Raw genomic sequence first — 24622 nt, forward strand, 5'->3', positions numbered from 1 at the left:
CTAATGTTATGACATGTTCTTTGAAACACAAAAGTGCTAGACTTGATCGCCAAAACAACAGGCTTTTATTGCAGGTTTGAATTTTTGCACAATAATCCCTAACATGGTTTACTGTTGCAGCCGTGACAACCGTAGTGGCTATAGGGGTGTTGTTTCATGTTGAAAGGGCTCTAAAAATGTTAAAATGTAGTTTTTCTATGCTCCATCTACAAAACTATAAAATATGGCAACAATAGGCCATATAAATATGGCCTATTATAATATAAATATGGCCTATTATTAGCCAAAAATTGCTTGAATTTAAACACAAATGCAGTATAAGACATTAACTAATGTTACGATATGTTCTTTGAAACACAAAAGCACTAGACTTGATCGCCACAACAACAGGCTTTTATTGCAGGTTTGAATTTTTGCACAATAATCCCCAACATGGTTTACTGTTGCAGCCGTGACAACCATAGTGGCTATAGGGGTGTTGTTTCATGTTGAAAGGGCTCTAATAATGTTAAAATTTAGTTTTTCTATGCTTTATCTACAAAAATATTCAATTTACAAATAGGGAATTACGCAAAATAGTACAATCTGGGAGCTTTAATTGTACTTTATAGATGCTTTTTTTTATGAACCGATCCTTTCAAGACTGACTTCATCAAGGATCCTCCAGCGAACCTGCTTGTAATTTCTGAATGGTATTTTAAGCCAAACCCACAGGGACGGGTAGAAGGGGGTTGTAAAAGAAAATGAGGAGTGCATGAAAGGAGGGAAGGCGGCAAATAAAAAAGCTCACCATTTCTGATCAGATCCAATCAGTAATTTCTTCATAACCTCACTCTCACTGCGGTGGGTCCCAGCTCATTAAAGTTATTTGTCACTGGAGGCTGAGCCCAGATAGAATATAAATCTGGCTCTCCTTGGCTAGGAAACATACATAAAGCAATTTCCTTATGCACAACATGATCAAAATGCGACTGTGTGATATGTGCTCTTCTGTATGTGGGAGTAAGCGCCCCCACCCCGAGGGTGTTTGCGACCTGTGGAAAGGCGCTTTCTTCTCTCCTTCCTAGAGTGAAGTGATGACAGGAAGGGGTGGGGTAGAGTGGGGGATAGTAGGAGAATGTGAGTGTGCATTAATAGATGGTACTTGGCTGGGATTCCATCGGGAACTCTGCTCTAATTTTCCCATTCCCATTTCCTCTCCCGTTTTACTTATTAACTCAGGAACTTGTGCTATCGGCGCTTGTTGAAAATTGACCGCAATTTTAGAACTTCAGTTCTAAATGTCACAAAAGGTGCTGGAGCCTATCCCAGCTGTCTTCAGGCGAGAGGCGGGACTGGTGGCCAGCCAATCACAGGGCACATATAGACAAACAACCATTCACACTCACATTCATACCTATGGACAATTTAGAGTCGCTAATTAACCTAGCATGTTTTGTCCCCGGAGAAAACCCATGCATGCACGGAGAAAACAGAGATGGCCGAGGTTGGAATCGAACTCTGGTCTCCTAGCTGTGAGGCCTGCGTGCAGCCTATGCCACTAATATTCATTAATTCATTTTCTATCGCTTATCCTTACAAGGGTCGCAAGGGGTGCTGGAGCCTATCCCAGCTGTCTTCAGGCGAGAGGCGGGACTGGTGGCCAGCCAATCACAGGGCACATATAGACAAACAACCATTCACACTCACATTCATACCTATGGACAATTTGGAGTCGCTAATTAACCTGGCATGTTTTTCCCCGGAGAAAACCCACGCATGCACGGATAAAACAGAGATGGCCGAGGTTGGAATCAAACTCTGGTTTCCGAGCTGTGAGGCTGGTGTGCTAACCACTTATTCGCCGTGCAGCCTATGCCACTAACATTCATTCATTCATTTTCTATCGCTTATCCTTACAAGGGTTGCAAGGGGTGCTGGAGCCTATCCCAGCTGTCTTCAGGCGAGAGGCGGGACTGGTGGCCAGCCAATCACAGGGCACATATAGACAAACAACCATTCACACTCACATTCATACCTATGGACAATTTGGAGTCGGCATTTAACCTAGCATGTTTTGTCCCTGGAGAAAACCCACGCATGCACGGGGAGAACGTGCAAAGAGAGATGACCGAGGGTGGAATCGAACTCGGGTCTCCTCGCTGTGAAGCCTAACCACTCATCCTATGTCACTAACAATGAATGGAAAACGACCCTGTGAATGCACGCATTGTTTACTGCAAAAAACACACTTGAAATGTATAAATACACACTCGCATACACACTTACCTGTACACACATATACATATAAACACTCACAGTACATAAGTACTTCCTCGCAAAACTCACCAACTTATACTAGTCATGATAATATCAGCAATGAGATTATAGTTATTGTAATTGTGTGTTCTTCTGTTTATTATCATGGTTAATATTTTTATTAATACTTGTTTCTGTTCTTCTGTTATTGTCATTGCAATTGTCGTTGTTGCTATTCTTGTCTCTTTTTGGGGGTCTCATATGTTTTCTTTTTTCTTCTTTTCTATCCCCTCTTGCTCCGGTCCAACAATAAAACATCAAATAAAGCCAAATACTACTCCACAACTGAATAAAAAAAGTCAATTCAATGTAAACATACGGCTTCTAGAGAGAATGTGTAACTATTTATACAAAAATTATCGGTAATATAGAAGGCAACATATGCAAAAAGGGGCGGTAAAGAAATGATAAAGGGCAGACTCACATGCCTAGATACTTAAGACTTTTTGAATCAGGTGATAAGCATGTGGAGGACTTAATTTTATCATAGCAAATCAGTGTGATATTGTGTTGTAACATTAGTAAATATAATTTATTACTCAGTTATAAGAATATATACAATTAAAAAAATAAAAATGCATTGTTTTCTAACAAAATATTTCCTTTTATTTGGTATTAGATAATATATAAACAATACACAAACCCTAGTTATTGCCCTGTGAACTGGTAATAGCTAAAAAAAATAGTCATAGCAAATCAGTGTAATCTTGTGTAATAATATGAGTAAAGATAATTTATTACTGTTATAAGAATATATAGAATTAAAAAAATAAAAATGCATTGTTTTCTAACAAAAGTTTTCCTTTTATTTGGTATTAGATAATATATAAACAATACACAATCCTAGTTATTGCCCTGTGAACTGGTAATAGCTCAAAAAATAGTCATAGCAAATTAGTGTGATCTTGTGTAATAATATGAGTAAAGATAATTTATTACTGTTATAAGAATATATACAATTAAAAAAATAAAAATGCATTGTTTTCTAACAAAAGTTTTCCTTTTATTTGGTATTAGATAATATATAAACAATACACAAACCTAGTTATTGCCCTGTGAACTGGTAATAGCTCAAAAAATAGTCATAGCAATTCAGTGTGATCTTGTGTAATAACATTAGTAAAGATAATTTATTACTCAGTTATAAGAATATGTAGATAAAAAATAAAAATGCATTGTTTTCTAACAAAAAGTTTCCTTTTATTTGGTATTAGATAATATATAAACAATACACAACCCTAGTTATTGCCCTGTGAACTGGTAATAGCTCAAAAAATAGTCTTATTACATCTGCACAGTTCTCCTCCTCCCCTTTAACATTACTTTTTTTTATCAGCGGCAGGCAGCTAGCGTGGTAATGATTTGAGCCTTTGTGTTGACACGGAGAGAGACATATTCATGAGTGCATGCTGCAGTGAACTCATGCAGCCATCACTGATAAGCTCATCATTCAAAGCTATTGCAGGTGATGTAGAACAGATGAGGGGACACGAGGTGACACACTATCTATTTTCCATTACATTCAAGAGGTTGCCGAAAGGGACGCGACGAAGCAAGCCCGATAGTCATCACATCACACCAATATGCGGGGAGGGGGGGGGGAAGGGCGGGGTAACACATCAAGGTCACTTATGACCTGAAGTGACATTTTTTTTTTTTACTTGTCATTCAAAGGAAAACGTCATCTTGTTATTACTTGTTAGTGTATGGGTTCTCCAGTTCAGGTAAAAATACACGGTTTGGACATCGGATAGGGTTATTTTTCCAACACCGGAAAATGGCCGTTTAGCTGGATCTATCCGATAAATCATGGAGTAGTCCGGTAACTCGAAAAACATTTCAAGTAACAACAAATTTAACATTACCAGATGTAAACATTGTAACATTCTTCAAAAAGTGCCAACCAGTTGGTATAATACGGCCCGAAAAGTCATTCATCGCCATCCCTGGATCTATCCGCTACATCACGGCTTAGTCCAGTAACTCGAAAAACAATTAAAGTAATGACTGATTTAACATTACCAGATGTAAACATTGTAACATTCTTCAAACAGTGCCAACCAGTTGGTATAATACAGCCAGAAAAGTCATTCATCGCCGTCCCTGGATCTATCCGCTACTTTACGGAGTAGTCCAGTAACTCGAAAAACAATTAAAGTAATGACTAATTTAACATTACCAAATGTACACATTGTAACATTCTTCAAACAGTGCCAACCAGTTGCAAAATATGGCCAGAAACGTCATTCATCGCCATCCCTGGATCTTTCCGCTACATCACAGAGTAGTCCAGTAACTCGAAAAACAATTAAAGTAATGACTAATTTAACATTACCAGATGTAAACATTGTAACATTCTTCAAAAAGTGCCAACCAGTTGGTATAATACGACTCGAAAAGTCATTCATTGCCATCCCTGGATCTATCCGCTACTTTATGGAGTAGTCCAGTAACTCGAAAAACAATTAAAGTAATGACTAATTTAACATTACCAGATGTACACATTGTAACATTTTTGCCTCAAGGTCAATTAGCCGTTTAGCCGGATCTATCCGCTACATCACGGATTTTTCGAGTCCAGTAACTCGAAAAACAATCAAAGTAACGACAAATTTAACATTACCAGATGTACACATTGTAACATTTTTGTCTCAAGGTCAATTAGCCATTTAGCCGAATCTATCCGCTACATCACAGAGTAGTCCAGTAACTCGAAAAACAATCAAAGTAACGACAAATTTAACATTACCAGATGTACACATTGTAACATTTTTGTCTCAAGGTCAATTAGCCGTTTAGCCGGATCTATCCGCTAAATCACGGAGTAGTCCAGTAACTCGAAAAACAATTAAAGTAACGACAAATTTAACATTACCAGATGTACACATTGTAACATTTTTGTCTCAAGGTCAATTAGCCGTTTAGCCGGATCTATCCGCTACATCACGGATTTTTTGAGTCCAGTAACTCAAAAAACAATCAAAGTAACGACAAATTTAACATTACTAGGTGTACACATTGTAACATTTTTGTCTCAAGGTCAATTAGCCGTTTAGCCGAATCTATCCGCTACATCACAGAGTAGTCCAGTAACTCGAAAAACAATTAAAGTAATGACTAATTTAACATTACCAGATGTACACATTGTAACATTTTTGTCTCATGGTCAATTCGCCGTTTAGCCGGATCTATCCGCTACATCACAGATTTTTCGAGTCCAGTAACTCGAAAAACAATCAAAGTAACGACAAATTTAACATTACTAGATGTACACATTGTAACATTTTTGTCTCAAGGTCAATTAGCCGTTTAGCCGGATCTATCCGCTAAATCACGGAGTAGTCCAGTAACTCGAAAAACAATTAAAGTAATGACTAATTTAACATTACCAGATGTACACATTGTAACATTTTTGTCTCATGGTCAATTCGCCGTTTAGCCGGATCTATCCGCTAAACCACGGAGTAGTCCAGTAACTCGAAAAACAATTAAAGTAATGACTAATTTAACATTACCAGATGTACACATTGTAACAATTTTGTCTCAAGGTCAATTAGCCGTTTAGCCGGATCTATCCGCTACATCACGGATTTTTCGAGTCCAGTAACTCGAAAAACAATCAAAGTAACGACAAATTTAACATTACCAGATGTACATATTTAACATTTTTGTCTCAAGGTCAATTAGCTGTTTAGCCGGATCTATCCGCTACATCACGGATTTTTCGAGTCCAGTAACTCGAAAAACAATTAAAGTAACGACAAATTTAACATTACCAGATGTACACATTGTAACATTTTTGTCTCAAGGTCAATTAGACGTTTAGCCGGATCTATCCGCTAAATCACGGAGTAGTCCAGTAACTCGAAAAACAATTAAAGTAATGACTAATTTAAAATTACCAGATGTACACATTGTAAAATTTTTACCTCAAGGTCAATTAACCATTTAGCCGGATCTATCCGCTAAATCATGGAGTTGTCCAGTAACTCGAAAAACATTTAAAGTCACGACAAATTTAGTTGTTATCGTCTTTTTAGTACATGTCCGACAATTTTTGGGGAGTATAAATTTGTGGGATATTTTGTAGTATTTCCACCAGGCTTTTCTGTACAAATTCTTATACATGTGTTTTCCGGATTTATTAGTAACATAAAAATCTGTGGGTCGATATCGGTAATTCATAAATATGAGGTAATAAAATTTTCATATGCACCTGAATTTCCTTACAGAATATCAGTTCAAATAAGATTTATACAAACGACTCTTCAAATCAGAGCTTTTCTTCCAGTCACACCCACATATACCTAGATACCCGGATCAAAGATTAGCAATAGATGAAATATTAAAAGAATGCTGCTAAAAATAAAATAATTTAGTCTCATATTCAGGTCAATACGGTAATTGCGTTCCCGCTGTGGTGTGTGTTGCATGATTGCACAAGGTCACAGCAGTCACACCCCTCAGCTGGTAGCCATCTTGGCTCCAAGATTGTTTGGTCATGCCGAGATAACACTCGCCTCAAAGTCTCATACACATAAACGGTGTATGTGTGCGTGTTTATGTGTGTGTGTCCCACCCCCCCCTAGCAAAACGTATTTAATTAGTGCAGACCCCCTGCTGACACGAAAGCCACAGTTGCAGCCTCGAAGCAGCAGAATGACACATGTATTGTGTTTTGCACGTGGCCGCACCTTGAACTTTGTTACAGTGACGCTGTACGCACGCTTTCAAAATATATCGCAACCGGTGCAGCGATGAGGCGAGTCAAATTTAAAAGACAGACGCCAGAGGAGAGTGCCCGTAACGAGGAGGAAGAGGAGGACAAGGGAGAAGGAAATAAAGATAGAGAGACGGGATCAAGAATCAGGGACAAGCGAGAGAGACAAGAAGGAGGCTGAGGGGGCGCATGCATGGAAGGATGCGTGGAGATTGGTGTCAGTAAGAGGTGATGTATCGAGGGGAAGGTGATGAGACAGAGCTGGCTTCTCTCTCTCTCTTTCTCGGCTCCACCAGTAATGTCCCTTTCCAAAACATCGCTCATATTTAATGGAGCACATCTACAAGGAAGGTAGACGAGGAGGGTGAGGGTGCGGGAAACACACACACACACATTGTGGTGACATACGTATGCCGACAACACAAATTCTACAAGCTTGGAAGTGCTGACAGAACAAGTGCACCCCGACTACTCTGAAGGCTTCAGAGTTCAGGCTTCAGGCTACAAATTAAAATGGAAAATTTAAATTTTTTTTTTTTATTTTAAAATTCAGACTGAGTGTATTTACTCTTACTCATAGGAGGTCATAATATATCACAGTATAACATAATAATAGCCTGAAAAAAGGACACTTAATTCATCACACAGTAACTTAATCAAAAGGTATACAAATATATAAAAATGGACCAATATGAGTTGGTGAAAATGGTGAAAACACACACACACACTGCAGTGATATATGCCGACAACACAAATTCTACAAGCTTGGACGCGCTGACAGTACAAGTGCACCCCGACTACTCTGAAGGCTTCAGAGTTCAGGCTTCAGGCTACAAATTAAATTAGAAAAATTAAAAAAAATTTAAAAAAAAATTCAGACTGCTGAGTGTATTTTTTCTTACTCATAGGAGGTAATAATATATCACAGTATAACATAATAGCCTGAAAAAAAGACACTTAATTCATCACACAGTAACTTAATCAAAAGGTATATAAACAAATATATAAAAATGGACCAATATGAGTTGGTGAAAATGGTGAAAACACACACACACACACACTGCAGTGATATATGCCGACAACACAAATTCTGCAAGTTTGGAAGTGCTGACAGTACAAGTGCACCCCGACTACTCTGTAGGCTTTCAGGGCCTTTGTGAGTTAATGGTGTTAAGACACAGGATTATATTTGGAATTATAAAAAAGGCTTGTTAGTAAAAAAAATCGGTTTCATTTACAAATTAAATTAAAAAATTAAAAAATTAAAAAATTAAAAAATTAAAAAATTAAAAAATTAAAAAATTAAAAAATTAAAAAATTAAAAAATTAAAAAATTAAAAATATTTGCAAGGCAGGAAGTGAACAAACGTAACAATTACTGATTGTAAAAGTCCCAGGTGGAGGGGTAGGATTTAATAAACTTTGCTTCTTCCTACTCCTTTCGGACATGTGGAACTGTGAACTGATTATGCGATGCATTCAATTGTAATCTGATGCATGTTCAAATGAAATTAAACCATTACCATTACATCCTGTGTTTTGTTCCCCACAGGTTCAGGCCTTAATGATGGCCAATGGCACGCAGTGCGTTTGGTAGCCAAGGAGAACTTTGCCATGTTGACGATTGATGGTGAAGAGGCTTCCGCGGTGCGTTCCACCTCGCCGCTGTCCATCACCACTGGAGGAACCTACCACCTTGGAGGTAAGGAACTTTGCTTTCAAGCCACTTATGGTGGCACCCCTGATCGGTTATGCTCGAAAGGCTTTGGAGGACATGGAAGCATAGATGTAATAAAGATATCATCAAAGTATTATAAGCATTGGACATGGAGGCCATGTTTTTCAACCGATCCTACTCAAATTTCACAAATGTGTCCTTGTTGGTCCCCTAAATGGCTGTACCAAATTTCAACTACATACCTTAAAGTTATAGTACAGATTCTATAGAGCACATTGTGTGAGAATCTGACTTACGGGTGAATCTTTGTGGAGCTTGTCCAGCCATTGGAAATTACAGGAAGTTATTACTCAATATAACAGACTCACAGTGTCATCTGACACTAAACTCATCACACAGCAACCTAACACTCAAAACGTTTACTTAATAAATATACAAGGGAAAAAATTGAATGGATGGCACTGAATTGCTGCTTCTGTCCATCAAACCTAGCCAGAGAAGCACAGAGGGAGGCTGACATCATCGCAGCCCCTCGATGAATGCGTAGCTCAGATGCAAGGCGTTATGGGAAAACTTTTTAAAAGTTGTTTTCACCATTTTCACCAACTCATATTGGTCCATTTTTATATATTTGTTTGTATAGCTTTCGATAAAGTTACTGTGTGATGAATTAAGTGTCGTTTATGTCAGGCTATTATGTTATACTGTGATATATTATATATATATATATATATATATATATATATACCTCCTATGAGTAAGCGTAAATACACTCAGCAGTCTGGATTTCGAAGACGCCGAGTTAATGATGCCAGGTGCCTTTGTACTACCAACAGTATGACGTAAAAACTGCAAAGTGAAATGTGCAGAAGGTCAGCAGATAATTTATCACTGAATAATTCATCAATGAATTCCGTTATTTTGTATCGTAAACATCCCAATGTACACGGGGAGCCCTAATTGATATTGCCGTAGAAACAGCAGAATGTCGTCGATGTTCAAATGATCTTTAGCCTTGAGCTTTTTTTGTTGCTCCCTCTAACTCAGGGAGACGAGTCTATCTAAGGTGAGCACTTAAAGCCTGTCTGAAAACCCTTAAACACCACTCCAACCTCACTTTTTAGAAGAGGGAAGCTATATTTTGGCTGTTTTACCTTTTTGTAACAATTCTCAGCATGGTAATAAAGCAGAACAACAGTGGATACAGAAGGTCATTTGTGGGGATATGTTAATTATTGCTGCAGGTCTAATTATAGGTGGAAAAATTTGAATATTTTTTGCCATAATTTTCTGCCAACAACTTTTTTTTTTGAAAAAACAGCTGGTAATTATTCAGAAGAAATGCAGTTTGATGAAAAAAACAATTCATTTAATAATTTTAATCAATAATGTATTTATTAAATAATGTATTCAATATTTTTTATTTTTTCAATATTGTTTATTTATTAAATATTTTTTTATATTTTTCTAAAATAATTTTTTATAAATATTTTATTTTTATTTTGTTTTGCAGACAATAGGGACATTAATGATAACCACCACCTTGCACAATAACAATCAATCGAGTCACTCAAGATAATTCAAAGCTAAGTGAATTCAAAGAGTAGTCATAGCCCAATTTTTGCCCCCCCCCCTGTCGAATTATAGGTGGAAAAATTTGAATATTTTTTTAACAACTTTTTTTAAAAAAAACAGCTGGTAATTAATCCGAAGAAATGCAGTTTGATGCAAAAAATAATTTATTTAATGATTTAATTAAATAATGTATTTATTAAACAATGTATTAAATATTTTATTTTATAAAAAAAAAATTGAAATAACTTTTTTTTATTAAATAATGCATTTTTAAATAATTTTGTTTTGTAGACAATAGGGACATTAATGATAACCACCACCTTGCACAATAACAATTGAGTCACTCAAGATAATTCAAAGCTAAGTGAATTCAAAGAGTAGTCATAGCCCAATTTTTGCCCCCCGCACGCTGAATTATAGGTGGAAAAAATTGAATATTTTTTGCCATACTATTTTGCAAAAAATCTTTTTTTAAAAAAAAAAGTTGGTAATTAATCCGAAGAAATACAGTTTGATGAAAAAAAATAATTTATTTAATAATTTTATTAAATAATGTATTAAATATTTTATTTATATATATTTTTAAACAATTTATTTATTAAATATTTTTTAATATTCATTTATTAAATAATTAATTAAATAACCACCACCTTGCACAATAACAATCAATCGAGTCACTCGAGATAATTCAAAGCTAAGTGAATTAAAAGATGCCCCCCCTCCCCCCGCGGAAAAATTTGAATATTTTTTGCCATAATTTTCTGCCAACAATCTTTAAAAAAAACAGCTGGTAATTAATCAGGAGAAATGCAGTTTGATAAAAAATTATTTCATAATTTTATTAAATAATGTGTTTATTAAATAATGTTTTAAATATTTTATTTGTATATAAAAATACATTTTTACTATATTTTTTTATTAAATAATTTATTTTTTGTACAAATTTTGTTTTGTAGACGATAAAACAGTCCGTATCATAATCCGCAATCTCAAACCCTGATCAGAGAATCCCAAGTTCCCTAGTTCACCCATCCTACAGTTTTTACCATCTTACCATCGTAGTATTAGTACCAAATAGTACTACTTGCGATGATTACTTATGTAGGGTAGCAGTACAGAAATGTGGTTATTCCCTTTGACTATTCCACCCGCTGCGACAGATGCTCCCCTGTGAAGATAGTTTGATTGCTCCGGGCTGGAGTGGAGTTTGTAGACGTGAGAAATCTACAGCTGGAGTATCATCGTTCTCCTGCTGCTTTTGGAAAAAAAAAAAAATAAAAATGTCCACCGCTCTTGCACCTTTTGCTTCTCTGCACCAGGCGAGCCGGGTGTCGCCTGCGGGATATTTGGTTTTATTTAATATGATGATAGCCTGACTGGAATATCCAGGTTTAAGTCTGATGCTTCTATGTCTCCAGAGCTTAGAGTGATGTTGTCCAGATGTCAGTAATGATATCCTCTTATTGCAAAATAATGGAACGCAATCTGAGGTCAAAATTTGGGCGTCCCGGTGGGATGATGCGATGCTATTGCACATGTCGTTTCCTTTTAGCATTATCCTTTTCTTGCTTGCTTGCAGAACTGTTCTGATCTTGACTGAACAATGTTAGCATGATGCTTTCATCGTTACTCATCTTTGGTTACGGAGTTCAAGTGTTGATCCGATATACGTATACTCTATCCTTTGGGTATCTGAATCAAGCTATAATTAAAACTGCAAGCAATGATGAGCGGGTTTGAGCACCCCGGTGCCGCTCGGGGGTACGTGCAAGAGCGGATGGGCACACGGACCGTCATGAAAAAAATACGGTGCGATCGGATAAGGCGTAAGGGAGATATGACACTTATAATGATTACAAAAATGATTACACATAATTAATCAATGCTTTTGTTCATAGATTCAATAGAAATTGTATATTATGTATATTGTGTATATTAGTATATTAACTCACGGTGTCATCTGACACTAAACATCATCACACAGCAACCTAACACTCAAAAGATTTACCTAATAAATAAACAAGGGATGGATGTCCATCAAACCTAGCCAGAGAAGCACGGAGGGAGGCTGACATCATCGCAGCGCCTCAATGAATTCACAGCTTACCGTCATAAAAAATTTCAGAACGATCGGACCGTGCTGAAGGTGCTTACAGCAGATATACATTTTATGTGTCTGTGTACACACACACAGTCACAGACCAGAGGTTGACCCAACCCACCATAAAAAAAATTCAGGCCAATCGGACAATGCGGAAGAAAGTTACAGCAGATATACATTTAATCATAATCTACTGTATTTAGGGCTCGAGCACTGACCAGTGCAAAAGCCCTATTGTAATCGTAATGTTTATTATTATTATTATTATTTTTCAGACAAAATGATCGCCATTTTGAGGGCCTAAACATGCCCGGAAACTCACCAAATTTGGCGAGCACATCAGGTCCGGCAAAAAATGTTTATATTTTATGGATCTACTGTATTTTTATCTACTTTCCTGTTTTCTACACTTTTACTCCAATTTTCATTGTTTTCTATCGATTTTTATGTTTTTTTTAAATCCAGATTTTAGACCAACTTGCCCGCCACTTCTTCTTTTGTCTTTTTTTTTCCTTTTCACACAAGAACAAGTTCTTTCAGAGACACTCCTGAGCCCAAAGCTTATTTTCCGGGGCGTAGTTTTCTCACTCGTCACACGCCGCTTAGGGAAATTAGTAAGTACCAGGCACAAGATATTAGCAAATTGAATTTCTCTCATTGACGCAAACTCATAGACACAATGCTGTAAAGAGTGCATCACTCCTAATTTGAGGGGGGGGGGGGGGGTTACACCTGCAAATGTAATAACTGCTCACAAACGTAATAAACCACAAACTTAATACAAATTTCCCACAAACGTAATAAAATTTGGCTACTGCAAACATAATACTGAATTTCCTATAATAAATGTAATAACTATTACATGTGCAGGAAATTATTACATATGTGGGAAAGTGAAAAACTGTAAAGGTAATAACTTCCCACAAATGTAATATGAGACAAAATAATGATCTTTGTGGTTGTTGTTGTTTGTTATTTCTTCTTTTAATGAGGGAGAAGGTGTAAACGTCATTTTGAGGATTTTAACAAGATTTTTTTAATTTTTTTTTGTGGAAAAAAATATTATTCAAAGAGTATCATTTGAATAAATTAAAGGAATCTTTATTAATTATCTTTATTTATATATTATTATTTATTTATCTATATTATATTTATATATTATATTTATATAAATTATATTATTATAAATTATTATATTATTAATAATTATAAATAATATATCATTATATATATTATTTATTTTTAATTTAAAAAGATAACATAATTGTGATAATTGAAATTGTTTTAATTAAATTATTATTACTATTATTATTATATTTTATTATTTCTTCCCCATATACACACAAAATCACATGTACGCCCACAAACAAAATGTAATAATTTAAAAATGTAATAAATTCAGTATTACGTTTGCAGTGGGCTAATTTTATTACGTTTGTGGGAAATTTATTTGCATTTTATTTACATTCAAAGATGCAGATTTGTATTACGTTTGTGGTTTATTAGGTTTATGGGCAGTTATTACGTTTGCGGGTGTATGTAAAAGTTTTCCTGTCTCATCTTTCTCACCAATTAATAAATAGTTGACTTAGTTTTTAAGTTTTTAGCTTATGTATAAGCTAAATTCAATGTAATGACGTTGTGTGTGTTTGTCGTTCATGGTGGCCTTTTCATGACTCCAAATCGGAAGAACATCCTCTGACTTACAGCTGTCATTATGCAAATTTCCCATCAGGCAACATAATCCTCTATCTGGCGCCCCCTTTTCTGATTTTTTTTTTTAAAATTTATTCGGTCTATATTTATGTTTTCAGACGTCTGTCACATCCCCTCCTTTTCCTCCACCCTTAATCGTTTCAACTCTACTTCAGCAAAAATGCTTTATAGCTTCATAGCCGCTAATTCTTTTCAAACTGATTTGACAGAACCTTCACCTTGACAAGTCAGATTGTTGACAGGAATATTTTTCTAAAGGAGTGTTAAAGGGAAAGGGAACCATTTGGAAAATTATGAGAATTAATTTGTGATAATATATTAGGGTATTATTAGTTTTTTTGTCTCTTGTACTTTTGTTGAAAAGTGGCTTAAAGTCATTTTCTACTTGTATTTCTACGAAATCTGACTATTGAAATGAAATAAATGCTAAATTAGAGGATTTTTTTTAATGTCAACAATTTTTTTAACATATATATGTTTTAAGTACTTTTAAAATATTTTTTTTCTTTGTATTCCTATGAAACTGGATGACACAACTTTTTACATACAGAAGAAATATTAAGGCCACGTTTAAAACAAAAAAAAATTATATTACCAGAAAAAAGTTGTGAAATTAGTAGAAAAAAAGTTATATAATATTGAGAATAAAACTGTAATATAGCTGTGAATGAGAAAAAAATCTCATAATATTATTTTTTTCATGACTTTTTTGTTTGGGTCAGGTTGAAAAAAATTAAAAGGAAAAAAGTTGTAAGACTAAAATTATGAACATGTAAAAATTATTTACAATAAACACAGAAAGTAATAAAAAAAACTTTATGAGAATATTATGAAAGGAAAATAATGTTATTTTAAAAATAATAATTCATTTAAATTTAAATAATCAATACAATGTAAAAAAATTATTATGACATGGAATTAAATCCAAAAATAATTAACATTGATTAATTATTAATAATAATGTTTTTTATTCTTTGTACTCCTTTGAAACTGGATGACACAACTTTTTACATACAGAAGAAATATTAGGGCCACGTTTTAAAACCAAAAAAAAGTTATATTACCAGAAAAAAGTTGTGAAATTAGTAGAAAAAAAGTTATATAATAATGAGAATAAAGCTGTAATATAGCTGTAAATTAGAAAAAACAATGCTAATTTTCATTTTGTTCATGACTTTTTTGTTTGGGTCATGTTGAAAAAAAATTAAAGGAAAAAAGTTGTAAGAATAAAGTTATAAACATGTAAAAAAAAATTATTTACAATAAACACAGAAAGTAAAAGAAAATTGCTGGGAAAAAAGTTGCAATTTTATGAGAATATTATGAAAGGAAAAATAATGTTATTTTAAAAATAATAATTAATTCATTCATTCATTTTCTACCGCTTTTGAAATTTAAATAATCAATAAAATGTAAAAAAAAATAATTGTGACATGGAATTAAATCCAAAAATAATTAACATTAATTAATTATTAATAATAATGTTTTTTTTCTTCTTTGTACTCCTATGAAACTGGATGGCACGACTTTTTACATACAGAAGAAATATTAAGGCCACGTTTAAAACAAAAAAAAAAGTAATATTACCAGAATAAAGTTGTGAAATTAGTAGAAAAAAAATTAGAATTTTTTTTTCATGACTTTTTTGTTTCGGTCATTTTGAAAAAAAATAAAAGGAAAAAGTTGTAAGAATAAAGTTAGAAATATAAAAAAATATGTACAATAAACACAGGAAGTAAAAGAAAATTGCTGGGAAAAAAGTTGCAATTTTATGAGAATATTATGAAAGGAAAAAAATGTTATTTTAAAAATAATAATTAATTGAAATTTAAATAATCAATAAAATGTAAAAAAAAATAATTGTGACATGGAATTAAATCCAAAAATAATCAACATTAATTAATTATTAATAATAATGTTTTTTTTTCTTCTTTGTACTCCTATGAAACTGGATGGCACGACTTTTTACATACAGAAGAAATATTAAGGCCACGTTTAAAACAAAAAAAATAATAATATTACCAGAAAAAAGTTGTGAAATTAGTAGAAAAAAAGTTGTACAATAATGAGAATAAAGCTACTTCATTTTTTCATGACTTTTTTGTTTGGGTCATGTTGAAAAAGAAATAAATTCAAAAAAGTTGTAAGACTAAAATTATGAACAAATAAAAATTATTTACAATAAACACAGAAAGTAAAAGAAAATTGCTGGGAAAAAAGTTGTAATTTTACAAGAATATTATGAAAAGAAAATAATGTTATTTTAAAAATAAGAATTAATTTAAATTTATGTAAATGTAAAAAAAATAATTGTGACGTGGAATTAAATTAAAATGTATTAATTATTAATAAAATATTTTCTTTTGTAAATCTATGACACTAACATGGCTTTTTTATGCATTTTATTTTCATTGAAAAGCAAAATAATTATGGAAAAAATTGTAAAGAACAATCACAAAATTCTAAATAATTTTTTACAATTAAAGCTAATTTTATTTTATTTTTTTAAGTGTATTATGACCACACTGACTGAAAAAATAACAATATGAGAAGGAAATGAATTCCCTGCCATTTCTAATACATCCTACCACTGCTGTTATCTGATCTGAATTGCAATGTAAAACATCTCCAGTCGATAGAATCAGAACATTTACCATCCTTACATTTATTATTTTTCCCTTGCTGCAATATTTCCCCTTATCTCTTTTATGTCTCCACTAAACGTGTTATACAGCCGTGTGTGTGTTGTATAGCATAGCGGCTACTATGGGCACCACATGAAGGTCCTGATAGAATGGCGGCGAGCCTGTAGGGGATAAGTGCTGTCGTCCAACATCCCCTGGAGCTTATGACCCATTTCTTTTAGTTGTTGTTTCCAAGCGCACAGTGGTGATCTATGGCTAGTGTTTGTCTCCATAGGACATCCATGATGGGTTATCTGGTTTCTTCAAACTAACATCAGGTCATATTTTGTGTAAAGAATGAACTTATGATGCTTCTTTTGGTGTGAATCGACTGTTTTTGTTGTATCAACCAATGCAGTAGGACTTTGGAATTTTTTGCTGTGAGCAAAGAATCAAACCCACCTACCTTCTTTTCATGTTCTCGCAGCGTTTATCTATCTATTCAGTCACATCATTCCACGCCTTGCTTCAGCAAGGCTGCATTTTAAATATACAGTATATAAAAATATATAATGTTGAACGTTACCTGCAGGACACAAAGCGTGCCCGTCCAGACAGCTGTAGTGCTTTCTGTTTTTCAAAGTTCATCCATCTCCTTTTCTCGACGTCTGTCTACGACCTCGGCAAGACGGTAGACAGCTGCGAGTGGAAGCAGATGGCGAGTTTTGAAAAAAGATATGGAAATTAGAATAAGAAAGAAACATACACCTGCACAATATCCAGCGTAAAGACTTGTGTTAGATTCTGTATTTATGCCAAACGGAATAAAAATAACCAGTGAGTAGATAAAGACTGGTGATTTTGACAGTCCCATTATTTGTTCTCATATATACCGACTTTAATAAGCTCTTTTCATAACGTAGCCTTGATAATGATTGGCATGTAGAGCGTGTGACAGTTAATAACATCGAGGTGATGGAGATGTCATTGAGCATGGGCGCTCCACGTTTGACCGGGCAATGATTGAATTGGTTAGCATGTTGTGGCCTTACATTCAGGGGATCGAGGGTTGGAATCTTTTGTAGGGACTTGGTTTGTGTTTGTGTTTTCTAGTGGCCTCTCACATTCGAAAAACAGGCAGGGTAATTGGAGAAAGTCAGACGAAAAAAGGCTTTGGTCCCAACACATCCTGACGGGGTCCCAGCCAAGAGAGATTTTGTCCTAGGTCCTACTGGTTCAGGACCCCTGAACACCTCACTCACCAGCAGGGCATCTTAACCAGATGCCCTAACCAGGGTCCTAGACACTACTCAACCCCAACGCTAAGAGAGAGCCCAGCCCCCCAAAATAAGGAAACTGATTTTGGCCCCTTTTACCCTCGATTTTTGGCTTTTGGTCACTACCTAACCCTGTCTTCGCGGGAGGACCCAGCGGTAACCAATTTTGGCTACTTATTATCTTGTTTTTTGGTCATTACCCAAAGTTATCTCTAAGGGAGTGCCCAGGCCTCCAGTGGAGAAAACTCGTTCCAGGTGCTTGTTGTTTGGTCACTACCTAACCCTGTCTTCAAGGGAGGACCCAGCGGTAACCAATTTTGGCTAATTGCACCCATGATCTTGTTCTTGGGGTAACTATCCAAAGCTATCTCTAAGGGAGTGCCCAGTCCTCCAGTGGAGGAAACTCATTCCGGCCGCTTGTACCCGCGATCTTATCTTCCAGTCTTCCCTCACTTATGAATAAGACTCCAAGGTGCCCCTTTTACCCTCAATTTTTGCCCTATTGTCACCAATTTTGGCTACTCATGATCTCCAGTCCTCCAGTGGAGGAAACTCTTTCTGGGCACTTGTACCCGCGATCATTTGGTCACTACCTAACCCTGTTTTCAAGGAAGGACCCAGCGGTAACCAATTTTGGCTAATTGTACCCATGATCTTGTTCTTTGGGCAACTACTCAAAGCCTTCTCTAAGGGACTACCCAGCCCTCAAGTGGAGGAAACTCGTTCCAGGCACTTGTACACGCGATATTTTGGTCACTACTTAACCCTGTCTTCAAGGAAGGACCCAGCGGTAACCAATTTTGGCTAATTGTACCCATGATCTTGTTCTTTGGCTAACTACCCAAAGCTATCTCTAAGGGACTACCCAGCCCTCAAGTGGAGGAAACTCGTTCCAGGCACTTGTACCCGTGAGCTTTTGGTCACTACCTAACCCTGTCTTCAAGGGAGGACCCAGCGGTAACCAATTTTGACTGATTGTAGCCATGATCTTGTTCTTTGGGTAACTACTCAAAGCTATCTCTAAGGGACTACCCAGCCCTCCTGTGGAGGAAACTGATTCCGGCCGCTTGTACCCGCGATCTTGTCCTTACAGTCACAACCCAAACCTATCCCTCAGGGACAGCCCAGCCCCCGACTGGTGGACAGTCAGTTTGGACACTTCACTCTGATCTTGTCCTAAGGGTCACTACATAAAAATCAGGACCACAACTGAAGGTAGGAACATAGATTGACCGGTGAATTGAAAACTTTGCCTTTCGGTTCAGCTCCCTGTTCACCACAACAAACCAATTCAGTCACTGCAGACTTCAGACTCACCTTCAAGTCTTCCCTCACTTGTGAACAAGACTCCAAGGTGCTTGAACTCCTCGATCCGGAGATGGCACTCCACCCTTATACAGACGAGAACCATGGACTCTGACTTAGTGGTGCTGATTGGCATCCCAGCCACTTCGCACTCAGCTCCGATCTGATCCAGTAAAAGTTGAATATCACGACTTTGAGAAGCCAGCAGAACCGCATCATCTACAAAAAGCAGAGATTTTGTCCAGAAAGGTTAGGAACAGAATCCATCACAAAGGTCAGTCCTGGCAGAGACTGACGGAAACGCAGACCGAGCTCTTGGCACCAGTCGTACAGGGCACAAACCACCCAAATTAAGCAGTCCCAGAGTACTCCCCACAAAGTTCCTTAAGGAACACACTCAAAACAAATGTAGACTGGTTGGGCAAACTCCCATGAACATTCAAAAATCCTACCAGAGGGTAGAGTTGGTCCACAGTCCCACAACGAAGAGGTTGTTCTGGCCTTGTTCCTGTGTTAGTCACGACCCAGTTATCACTCCGGATGACCCAATGACTCTTGTATCTCATAAAGGTACCTTAGATATTAAACCCAATATGGCATTTAGAGCATTGCGGCCATTGGGAACTCCCATTGAGACTTATGGACTCTGGAAAACAAAACGACAAACAGAAGTTCATGGCTTTAAAAATAGAAAACAAACTGATCTGTAGTCTGATGTCAAGGATAATGTTGAGTATGATGTTCACGTCTATGGATGTTCTCCATCCGTTATGTCCTTGGTTTCATTGGTTGGCTACGCTCTGCTTTCAGGTTATTTCCTCCAGACGTTGTTCCCGCCCTCGCAGCGCTACTACCAGGGTTGCATGCAAGCAATCATGGTGGATGACCAACCGGCCGACCTGCATGCAGTGGAGAGAGGAACAGTGGGAGCGTTTGAGAACGTCAGCCTCGACATGTGTGCCATCATTGATAGGTAGGACCACCTTTAAAATGTTTCTATGCTTCTATGGAATACAGTTTTTGCTTCTTATACCAATATTTCTATTTATAGAATTATACCCAACTGGGTGAACATTGGATATAAAGCTTAATAATGATGAATATTATATATATATATATATATATATATATATTCAAGGTCTTAATCAGAGCTTTTCTTCCTGTCACTCACTCACACATACACACGTAACCTGGAAAGATGCAACAAACCCCTGAAAAAAATATTTAGGTGCTCCTAAGGTTGCAAATAAGTTCTGTTCCGATTATATTCAAGGTCTTAATCAGAGCTTTTCTTCCTGTCACTCACTCTCTCACACACACACGTAACCTGGAAAGATGCAACAAACCCCTGAAAAAAAAATTTAGGTGCTCCTAAGGTTGCAAATAAGTTCTGCTCCGATTATATTCAAGGTCTTAATCAGAGCTTTTCTTCCTGTCACTCACTCATTCACACACGTAACCTGGAAAGATGCAACAAACCCCTGAAAATTTTTTTTAGGTGCTCGTAAGGTTACAAATAAGTTCTGTTCCGATTATATTCAAGGTCTTAATCAGAGCTTTTCTTCCTGTCACTCACTCTCTCTCACACACACACACATACGTAACCTGGAAAGATGCAACAAACCCCTGAAAAAATTTTTTAGGTGCTCCTCAGGTTGCAAATAAGTTATGTTCCGATTATTCAAGGTCTTAATCAGAGCTTTTCTTCCTGTCACTCACTCTCTCACACACACACGTAACCTGGAAAGATGCAACAAACCCCTGAAATTTTTTTAGGTGCTCCTCAGGTTACAAATAAGTTCTGTTCCGATTATATTCAAGGTCTTAATCAGAGCTTTTCTTCCTGTCACTCACTCTCACACACAAGGATGAAATAGTTATAGTTGAATATAATAGAACATTTTTACCACAATAAAATATGAAAATGTCAAAATGATAAGAGCGGCAATTATTGGTGGGCGTTTCTCCTTCTTGCATGGTTTTTTTCACAATACAGAATCCAAAAGTTGTGCACAGAATCTCAGGTCATATGATGCGTTCAAGTACTAATTGTCACAATTAAAAGAGTCTAATTGTCACAGACTAGACGCACCAAAGTGGGAACATATTGAATTGTTTTTATTTACACTGAAAGTCAATAACGGATCAATTCCACCTGGTTCTACCTCCATGAGTTACATTTTGTGTCAGCAAGTAAATAACGGCCCGAACATCGTCTCGCCGGCGTTCGACATAAAGAAACTGAAGAATCACGCCGCAAGGGCGAAACAAGACAGGGGCTCGAAATTAGAAGTTAACCTTGTGCTGATGAGCACAGTGTTTTTTTTTTTTTCCCGCCAGTGATGTTTTCAAGCGAAGCTTGTCGATAACGAGGCACAGGCAAGTCAGCAGCGGCGGCATCGCCAAGCAGTTCGACACTAACCGCCGCCGCTTGATTCACATCAATTTTGTCCTCACTTGAAGAGGTCAGGTTTAAGCTGGGGTACTTTAGCTTAAATCACCGTGTTGGGGTTGTACACATCAACGCCGGGAGGCTTGACGGTTTAAAGGCAACCATTGACCAGCTTTGGTACACAGACTTAACGTCGTAAAATGTCCCCGTTAATTATTATATGCTAATGCTAACGTGTGACGCTGTATTGTGTTTTATTATTTATTATTATTATTATTATTATTATTATAGGTGACTATAGGGGTGTTATTTAGATGTCTGTAGGGCTCCAATTAATAAAAATAATAATAATAAGGATCTCTCCGAATGTTAAAATGTGAGGCAGTATTGTGTTTTTGTATCTTATTAAACTTTATTTTTATGTTCTCTATCTTATCCCACACATTTCTTTTTGTATTCTGCACCTTACATCCTCTACTTCTTTTTTATTGGGAGGGAAACATGAAACAAAATGAAACAAAATACCAAATCAATAAAAAAAAAATGTGCAATTTAGTAAACCACACAGACGTCCTATCCTATTCCATGTGTGAGTGAAAGGAAGAAAACCACTGACTTGTTTAGGGAGAAGCTGACCAGTGTGTAGAAAATTCTGAACCTGGAATAAAAGTATTTTTTAGACTTTTCTAGGGGGGAACTATAATATTCAGGACAAATATATTAATATATTTTATAATTTCATATATTATATATAATTTATAATATATTTATATATATTTAATTATATTAAATAATATTAGACAAATAAATAATATTAAATAATTTATCTAATATTAAATAATATTGGAAAAAAATTCTATTTGTAATTTTTGCTAATTTGCAAGACCTTAAAAAGGTGCTTCCATTTTGGCTGAATGAAAACAATTCTGCAAAAATGAGTCGGCCACAATTATTACCTCAATAATAAAAACGTTTATTAAAAACTGCATTTTGTGTTGTCACTAATATTTACATTCTGCAAAATTATTGGATTAAAATTCCTCCACAGCGCTGTAAGAGACTCATTGCAAGTTATCATAAAGCCTTGATTGCAGTTGATGCTGCTAATGGTGGCCCAACCAATTAGTTTTTTGTTTTATTTATTTAAAAGTATTTTTTTTAGAATATTCACATCACTAGACTATTTTTTTCTATCATTTTCCACAGTGGTGCCAACGTTTCCATCCGTGATCCCCATGGTCTATCTTGTTTTTATATCGCACACCTTTGCTTTTATATGCTGTACTTAGCTTTTATATGCAGCGCCATGCACACGTCATTTTTATCTTGTTTATTCAAAGCAAAGTCACAGTCGGATCTTTCCTTGCTGTAGTAACAAGTCGAAAGTCATGTTTTTCGAAGCAAAGCATTTTGCAGGTACAGCACACGGGGCGGTGAGAAGCATAATGAGGGCTTTTGCTGTGGGTTTTTCTCCACACACACACACACACACATTTGCCTCCCTTACACTGAAAATGGGAGTTTTTCAAACAACCTGCAATGAGTGATAACTGTTCTTATTGTATTTTATTACATCCGCTGCAATATTTACACTTGAAAATAGTCTGAAAACAGCAAATTCCCCTTTCTGCTGCAGATGTATGCCGAATCATTGCGAACACGGCGGTCGCTGTAAACAAACGTGGGACGGTTTCAGCTGCACCTGCGATGGAACAGGATACACCGGCGCCACCTGTCATACTTGTAAGTAAGGTTACGTTTGCTTGGTCAAGAGTTACTGTTATGTATTATTAATTAATTTATGTCAAAGTATGAGCCAAAAGTCCAAAGTTTAGGGTCACTCTGACTTTTTTACTAATACTGTAAATTATTGGTGGCTTTGCATTAAGTCCAAGGTGACTAGTTCCTACCAAAAAAAGGCCAGTAAGGATAATTCATAATGCCGCCTACAGAGAACATATTAACTATTTCTAAAATAACAAATACTTCAAACAGCTAAAATAATGCATAAGGCTAAAAATAACCAATTACCTAAAAATGTCATCCAATATTTCTCTACAAGAGAGGGGAAATATGATTTCAGGGGTCACTATATTGACAGTTACTATGGTACCCATTATGTCATTGTATGGTCGTATCACCTTGTACTTTGGTACGTGACAAAAAATAAAAAAAACATTTTTAATTTTTTTTTTAAAATTAAGAAAAACATTTTAAAAATTGAAAAAATCATTTAAAAACATTTTTAAAAGTATTTTTTTAATTAAACTATATTAAGAAAGCAGGAAGTGAACAAATGTAACAGTTACTGATTGTAAAAATACCAGATGGAGGGGTAGGATTTAATAAGCTTTGCTTCTTCCTACTCCTTTTGGACATGTGGAACTGTGAACTGATTATGTGATGCATTCAATTGTAATATGATGCATGTTCAAATGAAATTAAACCATTACCATTACAATTTTGTTGTTTTTTTTTCTTTTGAATTAAACATTTTATAGCACATACAGAGTATTGGTTCAAATTTATCTAATAATTTATGATATTCAATTAGGGTTGCAAATTTTTCTTCAAAATTACTATTTTTTTCAAGCATAAAAATTTCCAAATTCTAAAAGACTAATATAAGGCATTCAGAAAACTCATTCATTGTAATGTGTAGTATTCTCCACTGGTCACTAGGTGTCAGTAATGTTACATTGATGACAGGAACTACTGTATATACACTACCGCTCGAAGGTTTGGGATCACTTGGACATTTTTTGGGGGCCAGTCTGAGATATGGCTTTTTTTTTGGGCGGTCCTGCTATGAAGTCCAGCATCCTGTAGTCGCCGCTTCACTGTTGATACTGACACTTGTGATTGACGGATACTATTAATGACGTGTAATGACCTTGTAATGACCTTGTTTTAAACTACACACTCTCAGATATTTG

At 35.7% G+C, this 24622-nt stretch overlaps 1 protein-coding gene and 1 long non-coding RNA gene across 4 annotated transcripts in view; one reads left to right on the forward strand and one right to left on the reverse strand.

Annotated features, from left to right (window-relative positions):
* The window catches only part of cntnap2a (contactin associated protein 2a), a 350688-nt gene that overhangs the window by 196643 nt on the left and 129423 nt on the right, over window positions 1-24622 (forward strand). For both annotated transcript variants that reach the window (XM_058059946.2, XM_058059947.2), the window contains exons 10-12: window positions 8571-8720; window positions 20105-20267; window positions 23323-23429. In XM_058059946.2, coding sequence (XP_057915929.2) covers window positions 8571-8720; window positions 20105-20267; window positions 23323-23429 — 420 coding nt within the window. The remainder of the gene's footprint in view (window positions 1-8570; window positions 8721-20104; window positions 20268-23322; window positions 23430-24622) is intronic.
* Window positions 19744-24622, reverse strand: part of LOC131108718 (uncharacterized) — a 40536-nt gene continuing 35657 nt past the window's right edge. The window contains exons 3-4 of one of the 2 annotated variants that reach the window (XR_009120521.2): window positions 20041-20193; window positions 19744-19940 (exon numbers count right to left, since the gene is read on the reverse strand). This is a non-coding gene — a long non-coding RNA (uncharacterized LOC131108718). Of the gene's footprint in view, window positions 20194-24622 lie in introns of both variants that reach the window. The other variant, XR_009120517.2, reaches the window with a different exon arrangement.

Source organism: Doryrhamphus excisus, linkage group LG5, assembly GCF_037039965.1.
Source record: "Doryrhamphus excisus strain RoL-2023G ecotype Guam linkage group LG5, RoL_Dexc_Guam_v1.1, whole genome shotgun sequence".
Taxonomy (NCBI): Eukaryota; Metazoa; Chordata; class Actinopteri; order Syngnathiformes; family Syngnathidae; genus Doryrhamphus; species Doryrhamphus excisus.